General features: G+C 54.5%; 2 protein-coding genes across 2 annotated transcripts in view; both read left to right on the top strand.

The window, feature by feature from the left end:
- The window catches only part of PRDM12 (PR/SET domain 12), a 10,873-nt gene extending 655 nt beyond the window's left edge, over positions 1–10,218 (top strand). Inside the window, exons 2-5 of the mRNA XM_006024374.1 lie at positions 67–257; positions 2,455–2,610; positions 8,067–8,178; positions 9,836–10,218. Coding sequence (XP_006024436.1) covers positions 67–257; positions 2,455–2,610; positions 8,067–8,178; positions 9,836–10,218 — 842 coding nt within the window. The remainder of the gene's footprint in view (positions 1–66; positions 258–2,454; positions 2,611–8,066; positions 8,179–9,835) is intronic.
- Positions 10,219–13,682: 3,464 nt separating this feature from the next.
- EXOSC2 (exosome component 2) lies at positions 13,683–23,919 on the top strand. Its single transcript, XM_006024375.3, has 9 exons — positions 13,683–13,920; positions 14,254–14,355; positions 15,654–15,699; positions 17,196–17,285; positions 18,070–18,135; positions 19,034–19,102; positions 20,430–20,606; positions 21,749–21,877; positions 22,995–23,919. The coding sequence occupies exons 1-9, from the start codon at positions 13,688–13,690 to the stop codon at positions 23,073–23,075; spliced, it is 993 nt and encodes a 330-aa protein (XP_006024437.2). The 5' UTR covers positions 13,683–13,687; the 3' UTR covers positions 23,076–23,919.
- Positions 23,920–24,137: the final 218 nt, after the last annotated feature.

Consider the following 24,137-nt stretch of genomic DNA (forward strand, 5'->3'; position numbering starts at 1 on the left):
GCAGAGCCGGGCCCGGCGGGCAGAGCGCCCCGCTCCCGCCGCTGGAGCCTCCCCGTGTCCCCGCAGAGGTGCAGAAGCTGTCCAGCCTGGTGCTGCCGTCCGAGGTGATCATCGCGCAGAGCTCCATCCCCGGCGAGGGGCTCGGCATCTTCTCCAAGACCTGGATCAAAGCCGGCACCGAGATGGGGCCTTTCACCGGCCGGGTCATCTCGCCCGAGCACGTGGACCTGTGCAAGAATAACAACCTCATGTGGGAGGTAAAGAGCGGGGACGCCTGGGGTCCCCTCCCTTGCTCCCTGTGCCTCAGTTTCCCCTCGCCCGGGCTTGGAGCGCTCCCCTCCAGCAAGCCAATGCGCTGCCTGTTCCCAGGCGAGTTCCCCGGGATTCCCAGAGGACGGGGGAGCCTTGCAGAGCCTGGAAGGTCCCTCCCAGCCCAGTCCAGTCCAGACCCACTTGGGCAAAGCGTCCTTTGTCTCCCGCACCGCGGAGGCTGGGCGTAGTGGGTGAACCCAGCTGGCAGCAGTGGTGGCAGGGCTGGACCAGGCTTCCCATGCCCACAGCTTGGTCCCTGGAACAAAAGCCGAGCAGGGCCTTTTCTGTGCTGAGCCTCTGAGCAGGCGTCCGGGGGTTCGGTAATTGGGCAGGGTGAATGGAGGCTTCCAGCCTCCCGGAGAGGGAGCGGTGACCCGGGGGCTTAAATCAAGCCTGGTTTAACAAAGCGCTGGCAGGGGCTCCCCAATGTCTGACGGACAGGCCTTGGCACTTGGCGGGGCTCAGCCTCCTCTCGCAGCTCTCCGCGGCTGTTCCTAGGGGCAGAGCAGGTCAGAGTCGCAGCAAGGGCCCTGCTCCTTCCCTAGCCCCTACCCAGAGCCTCCAGGCGCCTCCACCTCCAGCTCCTGGGGTATCTCCACTGACTTTGTAAGAAGCCAGCTTAGACCCCAGGTCCTTCTCCTGCCCTGCCAGCATCCCAGACCGGTAGGCACAGGGAGTTAAGGGCAAGGTTCCCTGGAGGGGTCGGGTCTGCGTCGAGAGGAGGGCAGGGACCGGGCCCTGTTCTCAGGGCGTTCAAGGGAGCCCTGCAGGAGTGCGCACAGCTGTGGAAGGAAGGTTGCATCCTTTGCTTGCCGATGAGCTGGCTCCTACTCTCTGCACCCCTGGGTTCTCCAGCGAGCCTCAAGCTGCCCTGGCTGGTGCTGGGTGGAGGAACAATAGAAAAAAACCCTGCCCATGCATGCACATGCACACGCACACACTTGCATATTCTCTTAGACCCTTGCAACCTTCCACCCCAACCCAGCCCTCCCAGCGCTGCAGAGCTCCTCCGCTGCAGCAGCCTTGCTGAGCCTCTCGCCTCCCTTTCACCCGCTTGCCCGAGGTCTGAGGCCACTGAGTGCTATTAAACCATTCCAGTGCATGACCTCGGGGGCCTGATCCTGATCAGGTGCGACTCCAGAGTGACTCAGCAGTAGTTAGGAGCTTCCTGCAGGGTTGGGACCGATCCAGGGAGCAGGGATGACCAGGCAGTGGCCGCGGCACCTGGTGACTGACTGACCTGTTGGTGGCTGCCTCGCCACCCGCTTTGCCAGCCTCTGCATCTCAGCTCCTGGCAGGGCCATGCCTTCTCTTACAGTGTCGTAAGAGGCTGGACCTGGGGGTGTCGGTGACAAGTGCTGGCGGGCCTCAGAGGTTCAGGACCAGGGTCTCAGTGGGGTTCCCCTCTGGGGGCTCTATGGGAACTTTTCACTGCAGAGATCTGGGTGAAACTAGAGTCCGCCTGCCCCAAAACCCTGGCCGAGGCAGTGCCAGCCCCAGCAGGGGGAAGGAGACTCGTGTCCCAGAGAGGGCAGGGCTGGCAGGCTGCCTCCCACACCAGATGACAGCATCGCAGGGTAGGGCCGGGCGGTGCTGCATTGAAAGCCCCGCAGCACCGGTTCCATTGCACACGCTCTCTGCTGCTGGGCGGTGGTTTTCGGCATCAGGACCCACTCCCTGCCCACTGCACTGTCAGAGGGAAGGGGGATCAGTTGATGCAGCTTCTCCCCCTATGAAAGGAGCAGCCCCGGGGACTGACCAGACATGGGGCTGCCCTGCCAGCGACCCCTTCCCACCCACCATATGGCTTTCCCCATTCAGTGCCCTGCCATGATCCTCTCCATCGGGGCAGAGGAGCTGCAGAAGCCTACTCCCCTACCAACTTCTCCCCTCCGGGTTCAGGAGATGAAAGCTCCTGCAGGCAGGAAGGAAGGAATGTAGCTTTCTGCTAACAACCTCCCATGTTCCCCTGCTAAGGTACATCCCTGACCTGCCTATTTTCTGATGCTCGATATGGGGTGCACACAGCACCCTGAACCCCCCCAGCCCCCCAGCCTGGGCACGTATCGGGAGGTGGGAAGGACTTGTGCAGAGCATTCAGCCATGGGGCTCTTTCCGTACCAACCCTTCTTCCCTCCCTAGGTCTTCAATGAAGACGGCACCGTCCGCTACTTCATTGATGCCAGCCAGGAAGACCACCGTAGCTGGATGACCTATATCAAGTGTGCCAGGAACGAGCAAGAGCAGAACTTGGAGGTGGTCCAGATTGGGAACAGCATATTCTACAAGGCCATTGAGGTAGGGGCAGCGGGGAGGCAGCGCGAGAGCGCGGGCAGGAGGAGGGAGCGGAGCATGGGACCGGCATTCTCCGTATCACAGATCCTCCCTTGTTCACCAGGGCTCCGTCTTCGGGGGGCTTAATTCAGGCCTCAATGAAAAGGTTAATGGCTTGCTGAGAGGGGATTTGGCCGGCAGGGAGGGATGTTGGCATCGAAACCCTCTCGAGAGCAGTGGGGGTCGGCATGGCAGTGCCGGAGAATAGCACACGCGCGCTCCCGAGATGCGGCCTGGCCCCTCGGTGAGCTCGCCATTGTGTGGGCTAGCGGGGGGGTAGAAAATGGGGAGCTTTCCTCTTTTCTTGCTATTTTAGTTCATGGCTGAATTGCAGGGTGTGCGTGTGCAGGGAGGAGGATGGGGGGAGAAAGAGAGAGAGGGGAGAAATATGGCTCGGAATTTGTTCCTCTGGTAGAGGTGTGGAGGGAACGGACCCCAGGGGTCTGCTCCCTCTCCCGCTCGGGTCAGTCAAGGCTTTGCCGTGGGAGCAGGAGCCCTTGTGTCTCTTCTGAGCCTCTGCCCGTGGGGGCCCAAAGGGAAGCAGAATCGGGTAGGTTTAAAATCCAGTAGAAAGGCTGTGGGATGGCAGCACGGGGAGAAGGGATGGATCAAGGATTGAAGTCACGTGCAGGACTCCAGGCCATGGGCCCGATTCTGCTTTTGGGGCTGGGTCCTATTCCACCTCCTCCAGTTAGGGACCAGAGTGTGACTCTCCCCAACCTTGTTCAGGTCCCTGGAAGCCCATTCATGCACCAGCTTTTGTAACACACTGCCATCCTGGCACCTAGACTTAGGCACAAAAAGCAGGGAGGAAGAGGAGGAGGATGCACCCTCCTGCTATAGACATGGTTTTTTCGGGTGGAATCGGATTAATAGTAGACACCTACATCCACTTAGTGCCAGTGCAGGTCACAGGATCTGGCCCTTGCCATGTCATGGATCAGGAGTGACTAAGCGCACAGCTGGTGTGAGAGGAGACTCACCCCATTGGCATCCCTGGGTAGACAGGCGGAGGGAGCCAAGCCCCAGTCTCCAGTTGTGGGGCTGGGTCGAAGCTCTCTGCGGACAGGATGGTGTGGTTGGCTGTGTATGCGCGGTGCCCAGCAGACAGGGCCTTGGCCCGGCGGGGCCTTGAGGTACCTCTGCCCTCTGTAGCCACATCCCAAGAGCAGCGGAGTGAGAATCCTGGGATCGCTGGGGCGGGTGCATGTGGGGTGCTGGCTGCACGGAGAGAGTCAGGGCTGCTTCTGTCCCATCACAAAAAAGCCTTCCTGGGACAAGGCTAGCACAGATCCTCCAAAGCAGAGCAGAGCCGGAGTCGCTGAGCTAGTTGTTTCTAAGACCTCCGACCCTGACCCTGCCAGAGATGAAGGCACCAGGTAGAGACACCCCGTGTGTAGGTACAACCGTCCTTGTGAGCCCCGAGCTCCTCACAGAGAAAACCAAAAGGAAGAGGGTCCCTAAGCCTGACAGGGAAGAGCCTGGGGCGGTGGGGAATACACCGAGCTGGCAACCCGCCTCCAGCCCGGCTGGGCTCAGGCCCCGGTACTCGGTGGCCCACCCTGCCTGCCGAGCCGGGATGCAGCTTGGAGTCCAGAGCACGGTGCGGGTCTGTGATGCTGTGACTCAGCTGCCGGGGGGAAACCAGCAGTGCGTGGGGGTGGGAACGGCTCTCACACTCTGACCTCCCGTTACGATGGGATCGGCTCTGGCGGGTCTCCAACGCCGGGGCTAGGATAACCAGAGATCCAGGAAAAGGCAGGAGGTCGGGTTGGTGCAGCAGTGGGGACACGGTCGGAGTCTCCTGGCTACAAGGCTCTGTGTCAGGGTCGTATCTAGCTGGGTGGGCTCAACACAGCGCCCGAGAGACAGAGCAGGGAATAGACATGCCCTGAATGCACCGGCAGGAAGGACGGGCCAGCAGTTGCCTGCATGAGCAGTTTGGCCCTGAATCAGCAAAGAACTCGCTGTGCTCGGCTCCGGCATGTGCCGTCCCGCTGAAGCCAGCAGGTCCTGCCCGCGCTCTCAGATTAGCCACGCGCTCAAGTGCTTTGCTGGACAGCAGCCACAGGGCTTAGCACCTCGCAGGCCCAGCCCTCCGCGAGCTTCAGACCTACACCGAGGGCCCGACCCTGCATCCCAGATGCAGGGGACTTTCTGCAATGTCAAAGGGAATCTTTGCCTGCGCATGGACTGCAGGATCAGGCCTGAGACTTTATCCAGAGAGAAATGAGCAGCCGGGAGGGGTGGTGGGAAGAGAAAAGCATGGTGTTCCTTGTCGGGGCCGGCGGCTCGTGTGTTTCCAGCCAGGGATCTGAGCGAGACGCTGCCGCCCAGCTACACCTGCACGCAGCTGGGCTCAGCGTGGCGGTGATGTCACGCTCCCCGCATGTCAGGGCTCTTCGTGAGCAGAAACAGCAGCTGAGATGTCAGCGAGCGCTCGTCTCAGCCTCCCTCCTTGTGCTGGCAGGCTGCAGGACGGGTCGTTTATCAGAAAGGGAGTCGAGTTGCTTTGTATTTTTGTTTCTAGATTATAGGAGGAAGAGGATAATATTCTGTCATGGTCATATCATTCTTAAAGTATAGATCGGTTAGATTCAAAGCTAGCGTGCCCATGGACGGGAATTTCTGGATGGCTGGATCGATCGATCTGAATGTACGTGTGTATGGTGTGATGTACCTAATAGAGTGAGTGTTATATGCCTAATTGAGACGTTCGTTTAGCAAACAGTTCATGCTATTGATGTTTGAATCTATGGTTCTTGTGTTCCCAGAGCTCTGCTCTTTTTTTATTTCCCCAAGATCACCCCCCAAACCGCCCAAGTAACAAGAATGTGATGCTGACAAAGGAAACAAATCTCCCTATTAAGCCCAATAGCCAATCGCACCGTAGTATGTGGCAGTTCCTAAGCAATTCCTGGGACATTATACAAGTGCCATGTAAGGCCCCGATCCATCACAGCACAGGAGCATGAGGTTTGCTCAACTGTGTGCGGAGGGTGTGGGGTTAATAATAAGGTTTTTTTTTGTTTTTTATCGGAGAGGAAGGGAAGTCAACCGTGGTGCCTTGGAAAGGGGCAAGGTACAATTGCAGCTGCCCAAGCTGTTGCTGGTCCTGCATTCCTCACCTACACCTGGCTCCCTGCATCCTCCCGCCATGCCTATGCATATTGCTGCTGGCGTGTGCATTCAAGTGCTGGCTCCTTTTCAGCTGATGGGTATATTTGAAATCACTGGGATGTCTGGGTGAGCAAGGGATGCTGGATCAGATCTCCTGTCCAAATAGACAGGCTGTTTCTGGATACCACGGTGTGCACCTGTGGGAAGAGGCGGAGAAGGGCATTAGACCCCATGGACTGTATCCACATCTTTAGCATCCTTCTTGTGAGCCTGGAAGGGGAGGAGGTCCCTGCTCCACCTTCCTCAGCAACTGGTGCTAATTCTGCCGCCTACCAAGGGTCCGTATAAAAGCAAACTTCTCCTTCCATGCCTGGGAGCTGAAGGGCTTGTGATGCCCTCACTGCTTCCCCCCCACCTGGACATCCCAAAAGCAGGTTGTGTGTGTATGCCTGCATTCAGGCACAGCTCTTGTTGCGTTAACAAGCACAGATGAGGTGCCGCAAAGTAGGGATGACTCCAAGATTCCCGCCCATGTTCTCTGCCCCTTGACATTTCAGAATATGAATCTAGATGTAAAACCAGTCAGGAAGCTCAGGATCAAGAGCCCAAAGTCAGTGCAAGTGACTCTTTGGATATTGGTTATAAGACCATGGTCCCAAAGAGATTACCTGCCTGCATAGAATTAGGGCTGTCCTTGTGAAGCCAGCAGCAGGATGGAGCCTGTCCTTCCTAAAGCCTGGCTTTCTGATATGTAAAGACGGGTCTAATCGCCGCAATAGTGTCATGCACAGCGATGCTGCAACCAACAATTAGCTGTCATTAACAATCCATCAGTTCCTTTGGCCTCCAGCAGATGTGGGATGCAGTTCAGGGGAAAGGCAGATGCAGTGAAACATCTGATTTATCTCGCACACGCATGTGCATGCGCGCACACACGTACACATGCGGCATCTGTGCATGTGCCCATCCATGTTCGTACGTGTGCATACCTTTTCCACTCCTTCTCAGGCTGATACCCACCCCATCTCTGATCAGCACAGATGCCCACACCTCCACAGCCCATCTCCTCCACGCGTGCATTCGAACGCACTCTTTCTTGTGCTCTTTCTTCCTGCACACGCTCCTCCGGTCCTGTGTCCCTCCCTCTCCCTTCACTCGCACAGACACGCTCTCTGCGATCTCTCTCGTATCCCACAGTCTGCGCTGGGCTTTGCAGTGTCTCCCTCAATGCAGGGTCTGAGCATTGCCTGGAGCTAACACACGCATCTGCCCAGGACTGACAGTGCCCTTTGCCCTTTCCTCCCTCCTCTCCTCCTGGCAGATTCATCAGGGCATGTCTGTAATTCAGTTTCTTTCTTCCTTCCCCCGTTCTCCTCCTCCTTTTCATCCTTCTTGCATAAGGATTGCAGCGAACGCACCCAGAAGTTGTCACCTTTGCTTCTATTCTATTATACAGAAACAATCCAGTTAAATAATTCATACCCGAAAGCAATCCCTTCTGCACCATTTCCGAACATGGATTATTGCACTCCCAATTAAGCCCCTGTTCATCAAGGTTGTTAAGCACGTGTCTAATGTTAGGCCATCAGGTTTTCAGCATGCTTGTTCACCTGCTTAAAAGTAGCCCCCTTGAAGTGTTTTGCTGTGTTAGCCTGTTGTTTTGTAGCTGCAGAATTATGCTCCAGAGTCAGGGGGTTTATTGGTATTTTTTAATTAAATCTCTCACTCTTGCGGTTTGCAAAGCAGCCGTAAAACCATGGGCCCAGCGTCACTCAGTCGTGGCTCTCTGAGAGTCTGAAATAGTAGCTGGGACAAGTGAGAACGGCCTCGTCTCTCTCAGCGGGGGGTGGATTCTTTGGCTTAAAGACATCAGGTTGAGCGCGGGTGCTGAGAGCAGTATTTCATGGGGAGTCTTTTCAGCAGCAACTAGTTCTCGTAGCCTACGGCTTCAGGCCAGAAGCCCCAGCTGTCCCCTGATTTCTTCTCCAAGGCAGGAGTTTCTTGGCATCCCCGAGCCCTGAGACGCAATGAAAAATGGGAAGCAACGTGAAACTGCTTTAAATATTCACATTAACAATGCAAAGGGCTTCTAAGGCACCCGGGTGCTGCCACCGCAGCCCTGCCAGGCCGCTGCAGGGGCTGGGGGCCTGGCCAGCAGAGTGAGAGCTTGCTCCCTCTCCTAATCCAAATACTGTTGTGTCCTGTCACCAGGGGCGAGTTTGGCTCGAGGGGTCTGGCCCCAGCTGTTCCCAGGGGAACCGTATTCACCTCTCCCCCTGTCTGTGTCTGCTTCCCTGCAGATGATTCCTCCGGACCAAGAGCTGCTGGTCTGGTACGGGAACTCGCACAACACCTTCCTGGGGATCCCCGGTGTGCCCGGCTTGGAGGAAGAGCAGAAGAAGAATAAGCATGGTATGTAGGGGTGGATGGAAAGTGCACCTGGACCCCAGCTCCTCCCATACCCACCAGCTGGTCCTTTGCCAGGCTGTGGGGGGTGGGAGGGGTGCAGCTAGACTGCAGCATCTGGAGCGGGCACCTGTTGTCCAGCCCATCTGTGCCGGTCCCTGTCAGCAGGCTGGCACCTCTAGCACCCTTCTGTGCCCTGTAGGGAGAGGCAGCTATTTAAAGCATAAAGATCAGCAGCTCCCCAGGACTTCGGTGGGTCTTAGCATCGCTTCCCAGCCTTCCCCCACACCAGCCCGCCTGGGACACTGCTGTTTTGCCTGCTGAGCCCTTAAGGGAAAACCTGCCTCCAAGGCCAGAGGTGAAGTGATGCTTCCCTCCTCGGGTGCTGGGGAGAAGGCGATGACTCCTGCTCAGCCAGGGGATGGAGAGGCATACCTGGTCTCATGTCCAACTCACCAATTTCCCCATCATTAACCCCATGCAAGCCCTTCCTTTCCCAGGGTGCCAGAGCAGGGATCTCTCTCCCATCCTCTGCTTCTTTCCTCCTGCTGTTTTTCATGGGGACGGACGGAGGGGACATTGGGAGCAGCCCCTGCTGTGGCACTCTCAGCCAAGCCCCCTGCTCCTGTTCTCCCTGAAGAGGGGGTCATGGGCACAGACGTGATCTGGGCTCACAGAGGGTCCCTCTCCCTTGCCACCACCCTGGGAGCATGGCAGAGAAGCGCGCTGAGTGCACTGAGCGAGCAGGGTGGGCCTCTCAGCGGCACGGCCAGGGCCTGCAGACAGGCGGGGGGGTCCAGAGGCAGCCCAGGCTTCCCCCTTCCTCCACTAGAGAACGAGAAGAGCAGGGGTGTGAGTCCTCTTGCCAGCTGGGACCTCCATCCCCAGCTGCTCCCCACAGCCAAGCTCTGTCTCCACCTCCATGGCTTTCTCATGGGGCTGAGGGCTAGGAGGGCTTGGATGTGCTGGCTGGAGCTGGCAGACAGATGCTGCTTGCGTCTGCTGCGCTGCTCCCTGCTCCGCTCTGCCGATGCTCTGACGTCCTGACCTTGAGACCCCTGGCTACTCTAGCCAGAGGCGCCTCCAGAGCAGAGCAGAGCAGAGCAGAGCAGAGCAAGCCAGTGATGCTGCTGGACACACATCCCATGCAAAGTGAGGCTGAGCCTGGTTCTCAGGCAGGGTGGGGGTGAAAGGCTCTTTCCTGGCAGAATGGCACTGCTCCATCCTTGGGAGATGTTGGCGCGCTGGCATCTACCAGGGCCCTGGGAAGGACATGGTAGAAAGCAGGGCCAGGGGGCTCAGCACCAGTGATCCAAAGTTAACTGCTAGGGGCAGCACGGCAGGCCTCCTGGCTCCTATTCTGGCCTCCCCACTACCCCCACAGCCAGGCTTGTGACCTATACCAAGGAGAGGATGATGGCTTTCTCCCCGGGGGTGGGATGCCTCATTTGTCAGTGCCCCAATGCACACGGCGCTGCTTGGAGAGCAGGAGCAGCATGGCGCTGATGTGACAGGTGCTTCTCGGTGATTGATTCACCCCACATGTAGAGGCCACATCATCGAGGCACAAGGAGGGGAGCGAGCGGCTCAGGCTCAGGGGTCCCCAGGGCTTCCAGGTCCGAGGGTGGCAACTGACCCCTGCGGCGTGTGCTTTGTCACGCAGAGGACTTCCACGCGGTGGACAGCGGGGCCAGCACGACGGGGCGCATGCGCTGCGTGATCTGCCACCGTGGCTTCAACTCCCGCAGCAACTTGCGCTCCCACATGCGCATCCACACGCTGGACAAGCCCTTCGTCTGCCGCTTCTGCAACCGGCGCTTCAGCCAGTCCTCCACCCTCCGCAACCACGTCCGCCTGCACACCGGCGAGCGCCCCTACAAATGCCAGGTCTGCCAAAGTGCCTACTCCCAGCTCGCCGGGCTCCGGGCCCACCAGAAGAGTGCCAGGCACCGGCCCCCCAATGCCTCCCTGCAGTCGCACTCCCCGGCCTTACCCGTGCCCCACCCGGCCTCCTTGGCCCATCACATACCAACCATGGTGCTGTGAGCCCCCGCTGATGGCCAGGTTTGGGGCAGCTCTTGCCAGCTGCCGGAGACTGGCACGGAGGGGTTGTCGATGAGCTGTTTGGCATCAGCCCTTGGGGGCAGGGCTGGCAGTGGGGAGAGCAGGGGCAGGGCGGGCGTGCTGGTGACGCTGCGTGCTGATGGAGGGGCCCCTCCCTTGAAGCATTGCTCTTCTCGCGTGGCTTCCCTGTGATGTGTCACCGGGAAAAATCACCCCAGCCCCTTGGTCCCATCAGCACGTCTCCTCTCACTGGTCTCTCCTGGGCAGAGGGAGCTAAGTCTCCGGACAAGGAGGAGGCTTGGGGGCTCTCTTTGTTGCCCATTAGGCAGCGAGTGGCACAGAGGAGTGTGGCAGGGTTAATACGTTGAGGACTGAGACTTGGAGCAGAAGTGGGTGGGTAGAGTCAAAAGGCAGGTTTCTGGGTTCCCCACCCCCCTTGAATTCATGCAGTGGGAGGAAGGGAAGAAAAATTCCCATTTCCTTTCCTCCCCCTCCACTCAAGACAATGCCAACAGGAGGCCCCATTCCCATCGCCCGAGCTGGCACGGTTCTGCTGGGGTTCATGCAGCTGTACCTGCTTCAACACATGATAGCTTTGGCCTTAACGCTGTGCCCACCCTGGAAAACCCCAGTTCCAGCATGAGCAATGCTGGGCAGCTTCCTTTCCACCGAGGCTCTGCAGCGAGGACTGATTTGTGCCTCCTGTCAGGCAAGCTAGAATGTCCCCCTGCCAGGTCAGCGCCGCCGGGGATGCTCTGCTGTGTCTGGGGGGTGGGAAACCTTCCCAGAGACTTCAACCCAGCCTCCAGAATCATGCCCCCAGCTTTTCCAGTCAACTCTGCACATGTGAAATCAGGCAGACGGTGCCCAGGGCTGAGGGTCTGCCAGGCAGGTGCAGCGCCAGCCCCTTGGTAAAAGATTTGCCCAGCAGTGCTCTCAGGAAATGCAACGCCTGTGTTTCACCAAGAGCACTGGTGCAGCTCCCGCATGGGATGTTTTTGGGTGGAGGCACCTCCAGCGGGCACGGCTCCCCTTGCCCAGGGTGCAAGCCCTTCATCTGCACACACACGCCTGGTCTCGCTTCTCCTTCAGCTCCTCAGCTCTTCCCCACCCCTCCACGCTGGTCCTTCAGCAGACCCTTCTTTTCCTTAGGGACCATTGAAACTGTTCCCTCCACTGCCCTCTGGAGACCAGAGAGAAACCCATCCTTTGGGCAAGTCCCAACCCGAACGCAGTCTGAAGCGCCTCCTGGAGGCCTGCCGCAGTCACGAACCCAGGCAAAGGGGGATTTGTAAAATAACGGGGAAGAGAAGCTATTATAATATTAATTCTAAGTATGAGATGTATAGAGTTTTCACAAACTGTGTTTTACTTCCAGAAAACAACTGTCACTTTAACTTTGTACATATTTATGTAAAACATTATTTACAAAACTTTGATATTATATATTATTTGATTGTATATGTACACAGCTGTAAATACCTTTGTACCGCGCTCTCTCTTGTATTCTAAATAAAAATTACTTGGAACATTTACCATTTACATGGTGAATCGTTAAGCACTTTTCTTCCTTGCTGTATTTTAGGGCAGCCTGATGCTGGCTTTGGCACGGGGAAGCGACTAGAAGGGGGTCCTTGGATTTTTCTCCTTTTTACTTCCTTTTGTCTTTTTTCCTTATTTCGCCTTTTTACTTCCTTTTCCCACTTTCCTTTTTCACTTTTTTACTTCCTTTTTATTGTTTACTTTCTTTTTTCACCTTTTTACTTCCTTTTTCTACTTTCTTTTGTTGCCTTTTTATTTTTTCCTTTTTCTACCTTTCTTTTTCTCCTTTTTACTTCCTTTTTCCTTTTTTTACTTTCTTTTCTTGCCTTATTTCCTTTTTCCTTTTTTCCTTTTTACTTCCTTTTTCCTTTTTTCCTTTCTTTTCTTGCCTTTTTATTTCTTTTTTCCTTTTTTTACCTTCCTTTTTCTCCTTTTTACTTCCCTTTTCCTTTTTCTACCTTCCTTTTTACTCCCTTTTTACATCCTTTATGCCTCTTCACTGTGTTGGAGTGAAGTGAACAAAAGTTCCCGCCCGTGTATCCTTAGCTAGTAGAACAGCTTGCTAAGGGCAGGGGAGATTTGCTGCTGCTTGGGGGTCAAACCATTAAACCAGCTTGCTATGGGAAGCAGGAGATTTGCTGCTGCTTGGAGTCAAGCAAGATTGGATGCCTTCCTAAAAGACACTGTCAGCCACAAGGTGCAGCAGTCCCTTGAAGGCGAGCCCTTGCCCGTGCAATGCACGAGGTCAGACCTGATGATCAAAAATGCCTCTGACCCTGCCCTCTCTGACCCTACTGCACTGCACAGTTCAAACGAAGCACTGATCAGTCCTGACCTGCCGTTTGTCTAGGATAATCCTTGCATCTTGAAAGAGAGTGGTCTTTGGAATAGGAGGAAAATCATTTGCACACATGTACCCCCCCCCCCCCCCCCCCCGATGCTCACGTGTGCACCAGCACCTGTGCAAATGAAAGGCGTCAAGCCTCAGGTTTTCAGTCACAGCAAGCAGGTCCTTAACACAGAAGTGCACTGGACGGCGCCCATTTCCTATTTCCTTCTGGCCAGCACTCGCCTTTACAACCACATGCCCATCGTTATAACACAGCGCAGGCCTGGCGAACGCTAGCGCAGGCTTGCACAGAGCCTGTTGGCCCAGTGGGAGGATCTAGGCCAGGCTTTTTATGTCTGGAGCAGCGTAACCTTTTGGATCAGACATGCAGAGGGTGTTTCGGTGCCTCCTCAACCCGAGCGTTATGCAGCTGTGGTGCACGGTGCTCACCATCGGGCAGGCAGCCGGCCTGGAGCAGGACGATGCCTGCAGGCTCTCCCAAGGGACCCGGCCTCATGCAGGATGGCGCGAGAGCCCTGTCCCGTCGGGCGCATGAGGGCCGGATGCTTTCTTGCTTATTCATAGACTCGTAGAGGAGTCGGGCCGGGAGCGACCTCCAGAGGCCACATCTAGTCCGAGCGCCTGCCTGAGGCCTGTCCGAACCGCCCTGCGCTGGAGGAGTAAATGCACTGGCTGGAGATGAGGACCAAGCGGGGCAGTGGCAGCGGGCTGGGCGAAGGGCTGGCTCTTATGTGCTTGCCCCAGTTTTTTCCTGGTGGGATCGGACACTTTCCCTCCCTGCAAGGCTCTCCCCTTGCAAGGGGGAGCCTGAGCCAGCTTTGCCCCTGTGAGCCCCCTGCCCTGGGCCCTGGGGGTAAAGCTGGAGCATCTCTGTGACCTCCCCCGGGGAGCTCCCCACAGCCAGCACTGGGGGGCACCAGAGCTCTTCCAGCTCCTGCCAGCACTAAAGATGGACCCGCCCTCTCGCCTTCCCTCAACACCCAACGCAGTGAAGGCCGTTCCGCCCTCCTTGCCCAGATCCAACATGGCTTCCCTACGCCCGCTCCGCCCTTCCCCAAGATGGCGACGCGGGGAGCCCGCACACGTGCTCTTGCCAGCAATTGGCATGGCGGTGGGAAAACCGTGGAGCCCAAGGGGCCTGAAGCTCCCGCGCCGCCAGGAGTCGGAATGGCGGCAATGGAGGTCCGGCTGCCCGTGGCCCGCAAGCTGGTGGGCCAGGACTTGGCGCGGGGCAGCGGGAGGGACCTGGTGGCGCCGGGGGACACGATCACCACGGACACGGGCTACATGAGGTGGGGAGGGGCAGGCTCCCTAATGTCCTCTGGGGTATTTTTTTGGGGGGGTGGATGGGATGGGGCTTCTGTTGCTGCCCGGGGGGGGGCTTCGTGTCTGCTGTAACCCCAGGTCCTTTTCTGCAGAGCTGCTGCTTTGCCAGGTGGCCCCCAGCTCGCACCAGTGCATGGAATTGTTCTGTCCTAAGTGCAGGACTTTTCATTTGTCCTTATTGAACCTTATGAGATTACTTTTGGTCCAATTTGTCTAGGTCTCTCTGAATTCTAGCCCTACCCTCCAATACTATTCCAAGCCTTCCAGGCCCCCTGCGTCACCTACTCTCTCCTCGGCAGGGGCCACGGCACCTACATGGGCGAGGAGAAGCTGGTGGCGTCCGTGGCGGGTGCGGTGGAGCGAGTGAACAAGCTGATCTGCGTCAAAGCCCTGAAAACCAGGTGAGCGCCGTCGGTGGGTCCGGGTATCGCTGTGGGGTGGGACGGGTCTCCCCCTTCCCCCTGAAGGGTGCTGGAGGTGGGGGTGGGATGGGTCTCTGCGTGCGCCCTGCAGTGGAAACCGGTAGGGCGAAGGTTGCTAAACTGGATGCGATCACGTTTGCCAGCTACATCCAATTGGCATAACCAGAGAGGTGATTTCATAGGTTTCTAGGGTCAGAAGGGACCTGTTATCTCATCGAGTCCGATCCGCTGCTCTGGGCAGGAAGGAGCGCTGGGGTCAAGTGACCCCAGCCAGGTGCTTGTCTAATCTCCTTTTAAACGCCTCCAAGGTAGGGGAAGCACCACCTCCCTGGGAAGCCCATTCCATATTTTCGCAACCCTCACCGTAAAGATTTTTTCCCTGATGTCCAACCTAAATCTGCTCCTTTATGGTTTGTGGCCGTTGTTTCTAGTAACCCCGAGGGGCACCCTGGTAAACACAGCATCCCCTATTCCCTGCTGCCCCCCGCCCCGGATGAGCTTATAGACAGCCACAAGATCACCTCTCAGCCTTCTCTTGCGAGGCTGAGGAGATTCAGGTCCCTCAGTCTGTCTTTGTAGGATCTTACCTGCAGGCCCTCAGCCATAGGAGTAGCTCTCCTCCGAACCCTTTCCAGGTTATCTACATCCCTCTTGAAGTGCGGCACCCAAAACTGGACACAGTACTTGAGCTGTGGCCTCACCAATGCCGCACAGAAGGGACGTATCGCCTCCCTAGACCTGCTTGCACCTGCTCATGCAAGACAGTGCAGTTAGCCTTACTTATTACCTCATCACATTGGCGACTCGTGTTCATTTTTGTGTCGACTATGACTCCGAGATCCCTTTCCGCTGCTGTGCTACTTAGAATGGTACTTCCCAGTCTGGAGGCGTATTGGTGATTCTTTCTCCCCAGGTGCAGCACTTTGCACTTATCTTTATTAAATTGCATCCTATTATGATCCTCGTGATATCAGGCCCCACATTGCTTGTCACTGTTAAAACCTGGAGGGACCACACGATTGTCCACTCTGACCTGCTGGGTAGCAGAGCCCAGCAAATTTAATTCATTTACACCTCTGCTGAGCCCAGTTAAAACTTGCTGGAAAAAAAGCCTCTGTATTGGGGCACTGTGCTAGAGTTGAAGCAGGTTGTGCTGTTGGGACCTGTGTTAGCTCAGCCCTGCTTGTGTTTAATTACCGTGGTAGTGATAAGGGGATCTGAATTGAGAGGGGTTTCTGCATCCAGTGTGAACAGTTTCCCTTTTTTCTTGCGCCCAGGTATAACGGTGAAGTTGGCGACATCGTGGTTGGGAGAATCACAGAGGTAAAGTGCCCAGAGGTTTCCAGTCACTGTTTTGTATGAAAGACTTGATTTCTCTGATACACAATATTGTCCCAGTTACCCTTGTCCTACATGTTATAAATCAGATGTGCTCCTGGGCACAACCCCAGCCAAGGGGGAAGATAACCACCAGACTGTCATTTGTGTCTGGGTGTCTGATCCAAGGTGCACCCAGCAACTTAAGCAATCAGATCTTTTACAGTCTGGCCATAAAGGCTGTGGAAGCTCAGCCCGTAGCTGTACTGGCATGGCCTAAGCCCCTGAGTTTGGTTCCAGGTTGTGCCGCTGAGAGACCTTGAGCAAAGCATGACCCGTCATTGAAACCAGGACAGCATTGGCCTCCTTGGTTACTAGGATGTTCTTAATATAACCAGTGATTTAAAAGCCAAAGATGACAAGTAGCTTTGGGTGCTACATCTGCCCCCCCAAGAATACTCTTTCTGGGGCATAGGAGGTGGGTTTAGAGTGTACTGAGTTTAAGAGAATAGCCTTGAGACTGAAAAAGTCTTACCTGGAATTGTATTGGAGCTGATCAGTGCTCAGCAGCGCACAGCAGCTCTCAGTGCCGTGGCATTAGCAGCCCTGAAACTGGCAGGCTCTTTTCATTTCTGAGTCTGATAGTTTCAGGACTGCTATTAAAAGCCTTGAAAAGGAGGGGCAACAGTAGCCATGAAACCAGCTATCTGCTTTATTTTCAAGGCTTAAAATAGCAGCCCTTTGACAGCAGCTTCCCTTCCACTGTCTCTGGGGCAGTTAGAAAGCACAGGTAATTTATGAAGTAGGCAGTAGCGCTGAAAGGGTGTTTAAGCACTTAGCTCTCGCACTGATGATCAGTTTGTTACGCTGTAAACAGGCAGCATATTGGAACTGGCGGGGCATTATGCCCTAACATGAATCAGGCACTCCCACCATAAATGAAGGGCACTAGTTTTGTTCATGTGTGCTGAGAACAAGACAGATCTTCAGTTATTCCTCGTCCTGAACCTGTTCAGCCTTCACAAGAGAAGACTGAGGGGGGACCTTGTGACCATCTATAAACTCACCAGGAGGGACTAGAAGGGTTTGGGGGAGACCTTGTTTCCCCTAGCGCCCCCGGGATAACAAGGAATAACGTCCACAAGTTGTTGGAGAGTAGGTTTAGATTAGACATCCGTAAGAACTACTTCACAGTCAGGGCGGCTAGGATCTGGAACCAACTTCCAAGGGAAGTGGTGCTGGCTCCTACCCTGGGGGTTTTTTAAGAAGCGGCTCGATGCCTACCTGGCTGGGGTCACTCGAGCTCAGGTTTCCTCCTGCCTAGGCAGGGGGTTGGACTTGAAGATCTACAAGGTCCCTTCCCACCCTACTTCTATGATTCTATGATTCTGATTTGTTCATGGGCTGGATTACATTCTTGAGGGTCCTGCTGGACAGAGAGAGGCCCTCTTGGCGATCCAGCCAGAGGAATTTCTCCCACCTCTTTCTCTTTCCCATCTTAGGTGCAGCAGAAACGGTGGAAGGTGGAGACAAACTCCAGGCTGGATTCAGTCTTGCTTCTCTCATCCATGAATCTGCCGGGAGGGGAGCTGGTGAGTAGAAGCCCAGCTTGTATGATGCTGTGTTCCTTTCTTGCCATTTGCAACCAGCTGAGACAAGGAGCAGGGTGCTGAGGTGTTCTGTGAGGCGGCAAAACTCTTTTCCCAGTGGCTGCTGAGAGTTGTAGCATCCATATGGAGCTAGTTCATGCGTCAGTGTTGCATGGGACTCTGTCTGGCCTTGGAGAGAGGGCAGGAGCAGCCCCAGGTCCCAGATGAAAGCTGTGGTGTGCAGAGTTCCCCTGAGAGAAGTTGCACACTTGAGCCTGTGCTGAGGGGGCATTAAGCATGGAGGAGAAGGGAGCAAGGCCCTTCCACCTTGAGCTAGCGTGCCCTGTCGGGTGAGTTCCATGTAGCTAAAACTCGCAGTACAGCATCCCCTGGGAAAGATGCATCCATTACATGGCACCTCTAGGCTGTCACTGATTTTACATCACGTTGGGATTGTGGCACCGAGCTAGGAAAGGTCTGCTGGTTCTCATCCTGTCTGCTTCCCTCACCCTTGTTGGTTCAGGGTTGGTCCTCTGATACACTGTCTGGCACCTTGCCTGGACCAGAAGCTTTCAGCTGCAGGGCCTCCCTGGGAAGGCTGTGTGATCTATGGGGAGAGGCAGGCAGGGTTAAAATGGAGGGGGGGGTGCTGTCCTTGATGATCTAAGGAACCTGTTCTCTCTAGCTTCACCTGGGTGATAGATGGAAGGTCGAATTAGGCTGGGGACTGGTTAGGTCTTACCGTTTGTAGGCTGGGTGTCACTTTCTGTCCTTTTATGTTTTCCAGAGGAGGAGATCGGCAGAGGATGAATTGGCCATGAGGGACTACCTGCAGGAGGGGGACCTGATCAGCGTATCCTTCCTTCATTTGCAGACAGGCAGGAGAAGCCTGGGTGGGACCTGGGTGCATTGCCAAACCCCAGCCATTCAACAGAATTACTGTGGATGAACCCTACCCAAGGGTTCTCCCGTCCACTACTGCCCAGGGCAGGTGGAGCAGGGTGGGGGGCGTGAAGTGTTACATTAGCCTGAAATGAAGAGGAATGTTTCTCCTCCTCACTGGCTCTCTCTGGCTTTCAGTCTCCTTTGTGCCCAAGAAGTAGTTTAGTTGTCCCACAGTGAGAGCCTGGGGGTTTGGAGCATTTGATAGCTCCCCTATGAGTCTCTGGAGTTGCTTGACTGAAGAGTGCATCTCCTCTAGGATGACTGCTTGAGGGAAACCACTTTCAGGTTGTTCCTGAAGGCTGGGATCATCTGCTGGCCTGCTGTGGTGGGGGGGGCCTTGTGCTTAAGACCCTGAGTGGCTCAGGCTATTGGGCTGGTCCTGTCCTGGGTGCTGTTCCCTAAGCCTTTTACCTCCAGTTTGCTGCTCTCCCCAGTTACCCCTGGTTGCAGTGCTGGCTGGGGTGAGGAGGGCTGAATCACTGATCTGTGTATGCTTTTGCAGTTCTTGGCCTGAGGTGTCTTCAGGTTGGAGAGTCCACCCCTCTGACTCTGTAATCTGGTGTGAGGCCACCAGGCTGAGCAGATAGATTGGACTCTGAGCCTTAGGCTGGTTTGAGTTGAGTCTTAGGCTGGCCTGACAAAGGGAGGACCCCCCCAGTCACAGGTGGGGATGGATCGGGGCAAAGGGAACCTCCGCCTAAATGTCATGTTTCAGGATTGTCCACCATTGTCTGTGCAAGGTGGGGGAAGCAAGGGCAAGGTCTGATTCCCTGCAGACTGTTTGTTTCCTTAAACTGCACTGACAGGCAGAAGTCCAGTCAGTGTTCTCTGATGGGGCTGTATCGCTGCACACCCGGAGTCTGAAATACGGGAAGGTGAGTTAGCATTTGGACTTCTGTGCTTCTTGGGATCCAGTGCCTTACCCTGTCTTTGAAGAAAATCTGAAGGTGGTGGGTGAGACAATGCTTGTGGTGCCCACCCTAATGGATAAACTGGCCAGGGAATCACTGTGTCCCAGCAGCTGGAGACTCCAAGCTGTATGGGATGCAGGCCCTTGACATGTAGGAGGGAGATGAGAGTGCAAGATGCCCCTCTGCAGGCACCGTTGTCAACAGACACGTAGAATTTTGTTCTGAATGCTGGTACAAGGTGATGGATCCTACTTGGTCACAGTCACCTGAGGATCTGTGTCTGTGGTGATGTTTGCCATAATGTACTGGTAGCTGGTTAGCATCAGTCAGCCAGACAGGCATAGCCCATCTCGGTTTTGGGCCAAGGGGCAGGTATTTCCAAAAAACACTTGGGCTTGGCTTAGTTCTGCTTCCGCTGACTTCAGTGGCTGCATATAGGCCAGCACTGAGCATGCATTAAAATGATATCTAAATAGCTAGAGTGGGAATATGCCTATAGCTTCTTCGTGGGTAGTGCAGACTGCATTGTGTGAGGGAGGCATCACAGAGGGAGAAAAGGAAAGCCTTCTTTGGAAGGGGCAGGTGATGGAGAAGAGGTAAAATGTTAGGTGGTTCCTGCTGTGTGGCCTTTATAGGTTCAGGCACATTTTAAACACAATGAAACTATGCGAGGTGCAGATTGCAAATCTACCCAGAGGGTCCGAGAACGCTCGGCTACAACTTCCCTAATAACCAGACCCATCCCTCCCTTCGCCTTGTGACTTCCCCTTCTCTCCTCAGCCGTCTATTTTGGGCTTTACACAGTTGGCATTTATCTTTGGTTTTGTGTGCAGAGATAAGCCAACAGGCCATTTTGGAGTGCAGGCCACATTTTGGGATTATGAGACCTGGGGTATTAGTGCTTAAAAGATGAAAGCGAAGTGTGCTCAGGGTACAAAGGCTGAGGGACAGCGATTGGATTAAAACGGAAGATGTTCTGCTAAATTGAGCCGCTTGCTCACTCTTCATTTTTCTGCGGGGATGAATGATGTGTAGGTACGATCAAGATATTATTAATGCTCTCACTAAGCACTTAGAGCCTTCCTTATCTTCAAAGCTGTGCACAGGCATTAGCTAATCCTCCCAGCGCCCCATGAGGCAGGCAGGTTTTACATCCCTGTTTCACAGAGGGGGACAGAAGAGTTGGAGCCGATTCATTTCCAGACCACTAAAGAAGCTGGCGTCACTGGTTTGGCTCTTGGCTCCACACCTCTCCCTCATGATGTGTCCCACACCTCCCTTTTTTCCTCAGCTTGGCCAGGGTGTGCTCGTTCAGGTTTCGCCTTCCCTTGTGAAGCGCCAGAAGACTCACTTCCATGACCTGCCCTGTGGCGCCTCTGTGATCCTGGGCAACAATGGCTTCATCTGGATCTACCCCACTCCTGAGCAGAAGGATGAGGAGGCAGGTGGCTTCATCACCAATCTGGAGGTGAGGAGAACGGTGCTTTGGGACTGGTCAGGGTGAGGAAAGCTGTGCCCAACGGCCTCCTTCTCAGCCTGTTTTCCATTAGCCATTGATGGAGCTCTTTTATATCCTTGCTGGAGTCAGGTCCCCTCACCTCCCTAGATCCATCTGTGGTTAAGTACTAGCCTTCACACAGGTAAAGTCCATACCCAGGGGCTCTCAAACATTTCCTTTTACTGTCACGGGAAGCTTCTCCCCTCCCCTTCATGCTGGCAGGATGCACAACATAGATTTGATGCTCTGGGGGCGCAAGTCTTTATGTCTGTAGTGTCTACTAATAGGAATTAGTGGCTGGAAACATTGAAGAGAACCAACATCAGGTGACTAGGCAGCTCTCCAGGAGCCACCAGCAGACCACACATGTGGAATCCACAGCCACAATATCCTACGATCAGTGGACTTACAGGCATGCAGAGTGATCTGCTAACCTACCAAGTTCCTAGCCCTTTTAGCATTTAGTCTGCCTTGTGTCTCCTACTTGGGAGCATGGAGTATTACAATAGCACTGTGGATGTGGGGTGAACTAGCTGGCATGTGGTGATTGTCCTTTGCACAATGACAGTGGTGGGGCTGCGTGGTATAGTCTGCTGCCAGATGCAGCTTACTCCTTTGTCCTGATCTCTTGCCTTGCAGTGGCATGTGCTGAAGGTATAACACTGTTAGCCAATTTAAGGAGCAAATCGGTGGGGTACAGAAGGGGTTCCTGCCCAGAGCTTGGCTGGAAGGCCATTGCTCAAGACATGGACAATTGAGTAGGGAGGTTTATGGAGGTAAAGACACAACTGGGGGAACCTGCAGTTGATTAGACAGCTGTCTCAATGTTCAAGTTCCTTGCTTCCCAAAGCATGCCACTGGCATGAATCCATTTACCATAACAGATAAACCTTACTTTTTCCTTGGTGGTATGAAAAGAACCCAGGATCCCTGGCTCCCAGCCTGCTCAGTTCACTTGGTGCTGGTGCCTCCTTATGCCTTGAGATCCGCACTCATGGACACAACCTGTATTCTACAGCAGCTATGGGTGGAAGTAGTAGACTGCTATTATTTCCCTATGATTTCATCCCTTACTTTCTAATTTGATTTCATCCTCATTTTGTCTTCTCCAGCCAGTCTCCTTAGGTGACCGGGAGGTAATCTCACGACTCCGGAACTGCATCATGGCTCTGGTTACACAGAAACTGATGCTCTATGACACCAGCATTTTGTATTGCTACGAAGCATCACTCTCCCATCAGGTACTGAGTCCAGTCACTGCCCCCCTCACTCCATGCTACCAGGGGCACGGCCTGCTCCAGTTCATGCCAGACCTAATAGGCTTGTGCATGCCTTCAGTTGCAGTGAGGGGTTGTCTGCAATTCCCCTACAAAAGAATCCTTGTAGTAGGTGGTGGCAGGATGTCCCTTTTGATGGTGTGAAATAACATCATGAAAAGGTTGAAATCATAGAACCACAGAATCCTAGAGAAGTAGGGCTGGAAGGGACCTCTAGAGGCCATCTAGTCCAACCCCCTGCCTGAGAAGTTCATCCCTATCCAAGCCATTTAACCTGTCAGTAAACTGGGGATGGGTTATTTGCATTGGATAATGTTGAACTTGAGCTCCATAGATGAGTTGCCTCTTGGCTAGTGCCTGAGTTCCTTGCCTTGGGCAGAATAGCAGCCCTTCCCTGTCTTATCCTGGTGTCAGCGTTAGGCATGGAATTGCACCAGGGTAAGGCAGGGTGGTCTGTGAATGCAGAGGAGGAGGCCCAGCCTGCTGCACAATGGACTAGAAGCCCAGGCATTTTGCTGTGGGCCTTGCATGCTCACATCCCTTTCCAGTCCTTGGAAGGTTCCTGGTGTTAGACTTCCTATGGCTGGATTTTTTGCATTCAGCACCCCTTTGCATCATAAACACCGTAACACGTTAGTTTCTGTAGTGCTGTCAGCCAAAACGGAAATACCGGAGGGTCTCCTTTCCTCTTCACACAGCAAACTCTGAAATGCCTTCTTTCATGTTCATCATCAGCTTTTCCACCCAATGGGCTCTGCCTCCATGTTGTGTTAGGCATAGGAATATGTGTGTAATATTTCAGGTGAGGGTCTCAGGACTCCTGTCTCCTTTAGGTGTTGAACAGTCCATGCAAGAATCTTTATCGTGCCCTTAGGGAAGTCCTATCCATGTCTTAGAGCATCTGCCTTGACTGTGGCCACTGAAGCTTTGTTGGGCCACAACCCCTGATATTTCTGTTAGCTTGTCTAACTCTCCCCTGCCATTTGTTGCTGAATGCATCCAGCGTGGTCTTGTCCACTCCGGGTGTAAGGGTTGCAGTGACCCTTCTGTGTGAATGTGGCTCTTCGTCTTTTCCCTGTAGATCAAGGACATTCTGAAACCGGAGGTGATGGAGGAGATAGTGCTGGAAACCCGGCAGAGGCTGTTGGAACTGGAGGGATAATGGCGGGAGTGAGGAGTAGCAGCTTGGCATTTCATCACGTCAGCCTTTGCGTCCCAGTGTTATGCAGTTCTGCCACGTCCCAACCAGCATCCCTGAACTCAGAAAGCACCTGAATCCTGTTGTCTTCACAAGTTCCTCCTTGCGTAGTTTTAATTTTGTTTTCAAATAGTCTTATCCCCTCATGCTTCAAAATGGACTTGTGGCCCTTGGGAATGCTGGCTATAACTGGCGTGTCTCTCACTAGGTAGGTTTTGGTGGGGAATCAGAAGTGCCTCTGATGTACCCCCAACTCAGCCCAAAAGATTAGAAGACAGAGGAAGCCACTGTTTCATCTTGGGATAACCATTTCTTTCACTGGAAGGGTCTTGTAGCCAGTCCTAGCAGTAGCTGCTCTCACCCATGATAAGAGTGTGACTTTTTACTCAAGGGTCCATAATCTTCTCCACAAGACCCCGTGTTGCAGCTACACATCCTCTCACAACTGATGAATTGTTCAGGTCAGTGCTCTGGGGTGTTCTCCCTGCCCCTAAATGCGTGTTGGAGTCAGCCATTTTGGGCCCTGGCTTATCGACATTTCAGAGACAGAGCACAGGATGGTGATGTGTCTACTGGAGCCAGGAGGCTGGTTCACTGAGTACTGAGACCTTGCAGGTGAAACGGCATCAGTCATCAAATCTGGCATCACCTGCCTGCTGATAGCGAGAGCTTTATTTGGTGTATGTGATACTGTGAGCCTCCCTAGACATGGAGGGTTCAAACATTGTTTCCTACCAATGATTTTTTTATATAATGTCAATTAAAAACTGCCTTTGAGGGAGAACCTGCAGGTTGTGTGTCTTTGAAAGAGCTTGTCTCTCTTTCTCCTCGGTTTGGGGCCACTTCTGACTCACCCTCTCTTCAGGGACATACATGGCTGCAGTACATTGTGCTGGGTCACAGCCGTTCATTTCTCCTGCACAGAAATGACTGAAGCTTCCCTTGCTGATACTTCCCGTCTCCCTGTCTTCTCCTCCACACCCACTCTCCCTCAAATCTATGGGGAATCTCTTTGATTTTTGCCTG

This window comes from Alligator sinensis, unplaced genomic scaffold (assembly GCF_000455745.1).
Source record: "Alligator sinensis unplaced genomic scaffold, ASM45574v1 scaffold388_2, whole genome shotgun sequence".
NCBI lineage: Eukaryota > Metazoa > Chordata > Crocodylia > Alligatoridae > Alligator > Alligator sinensis.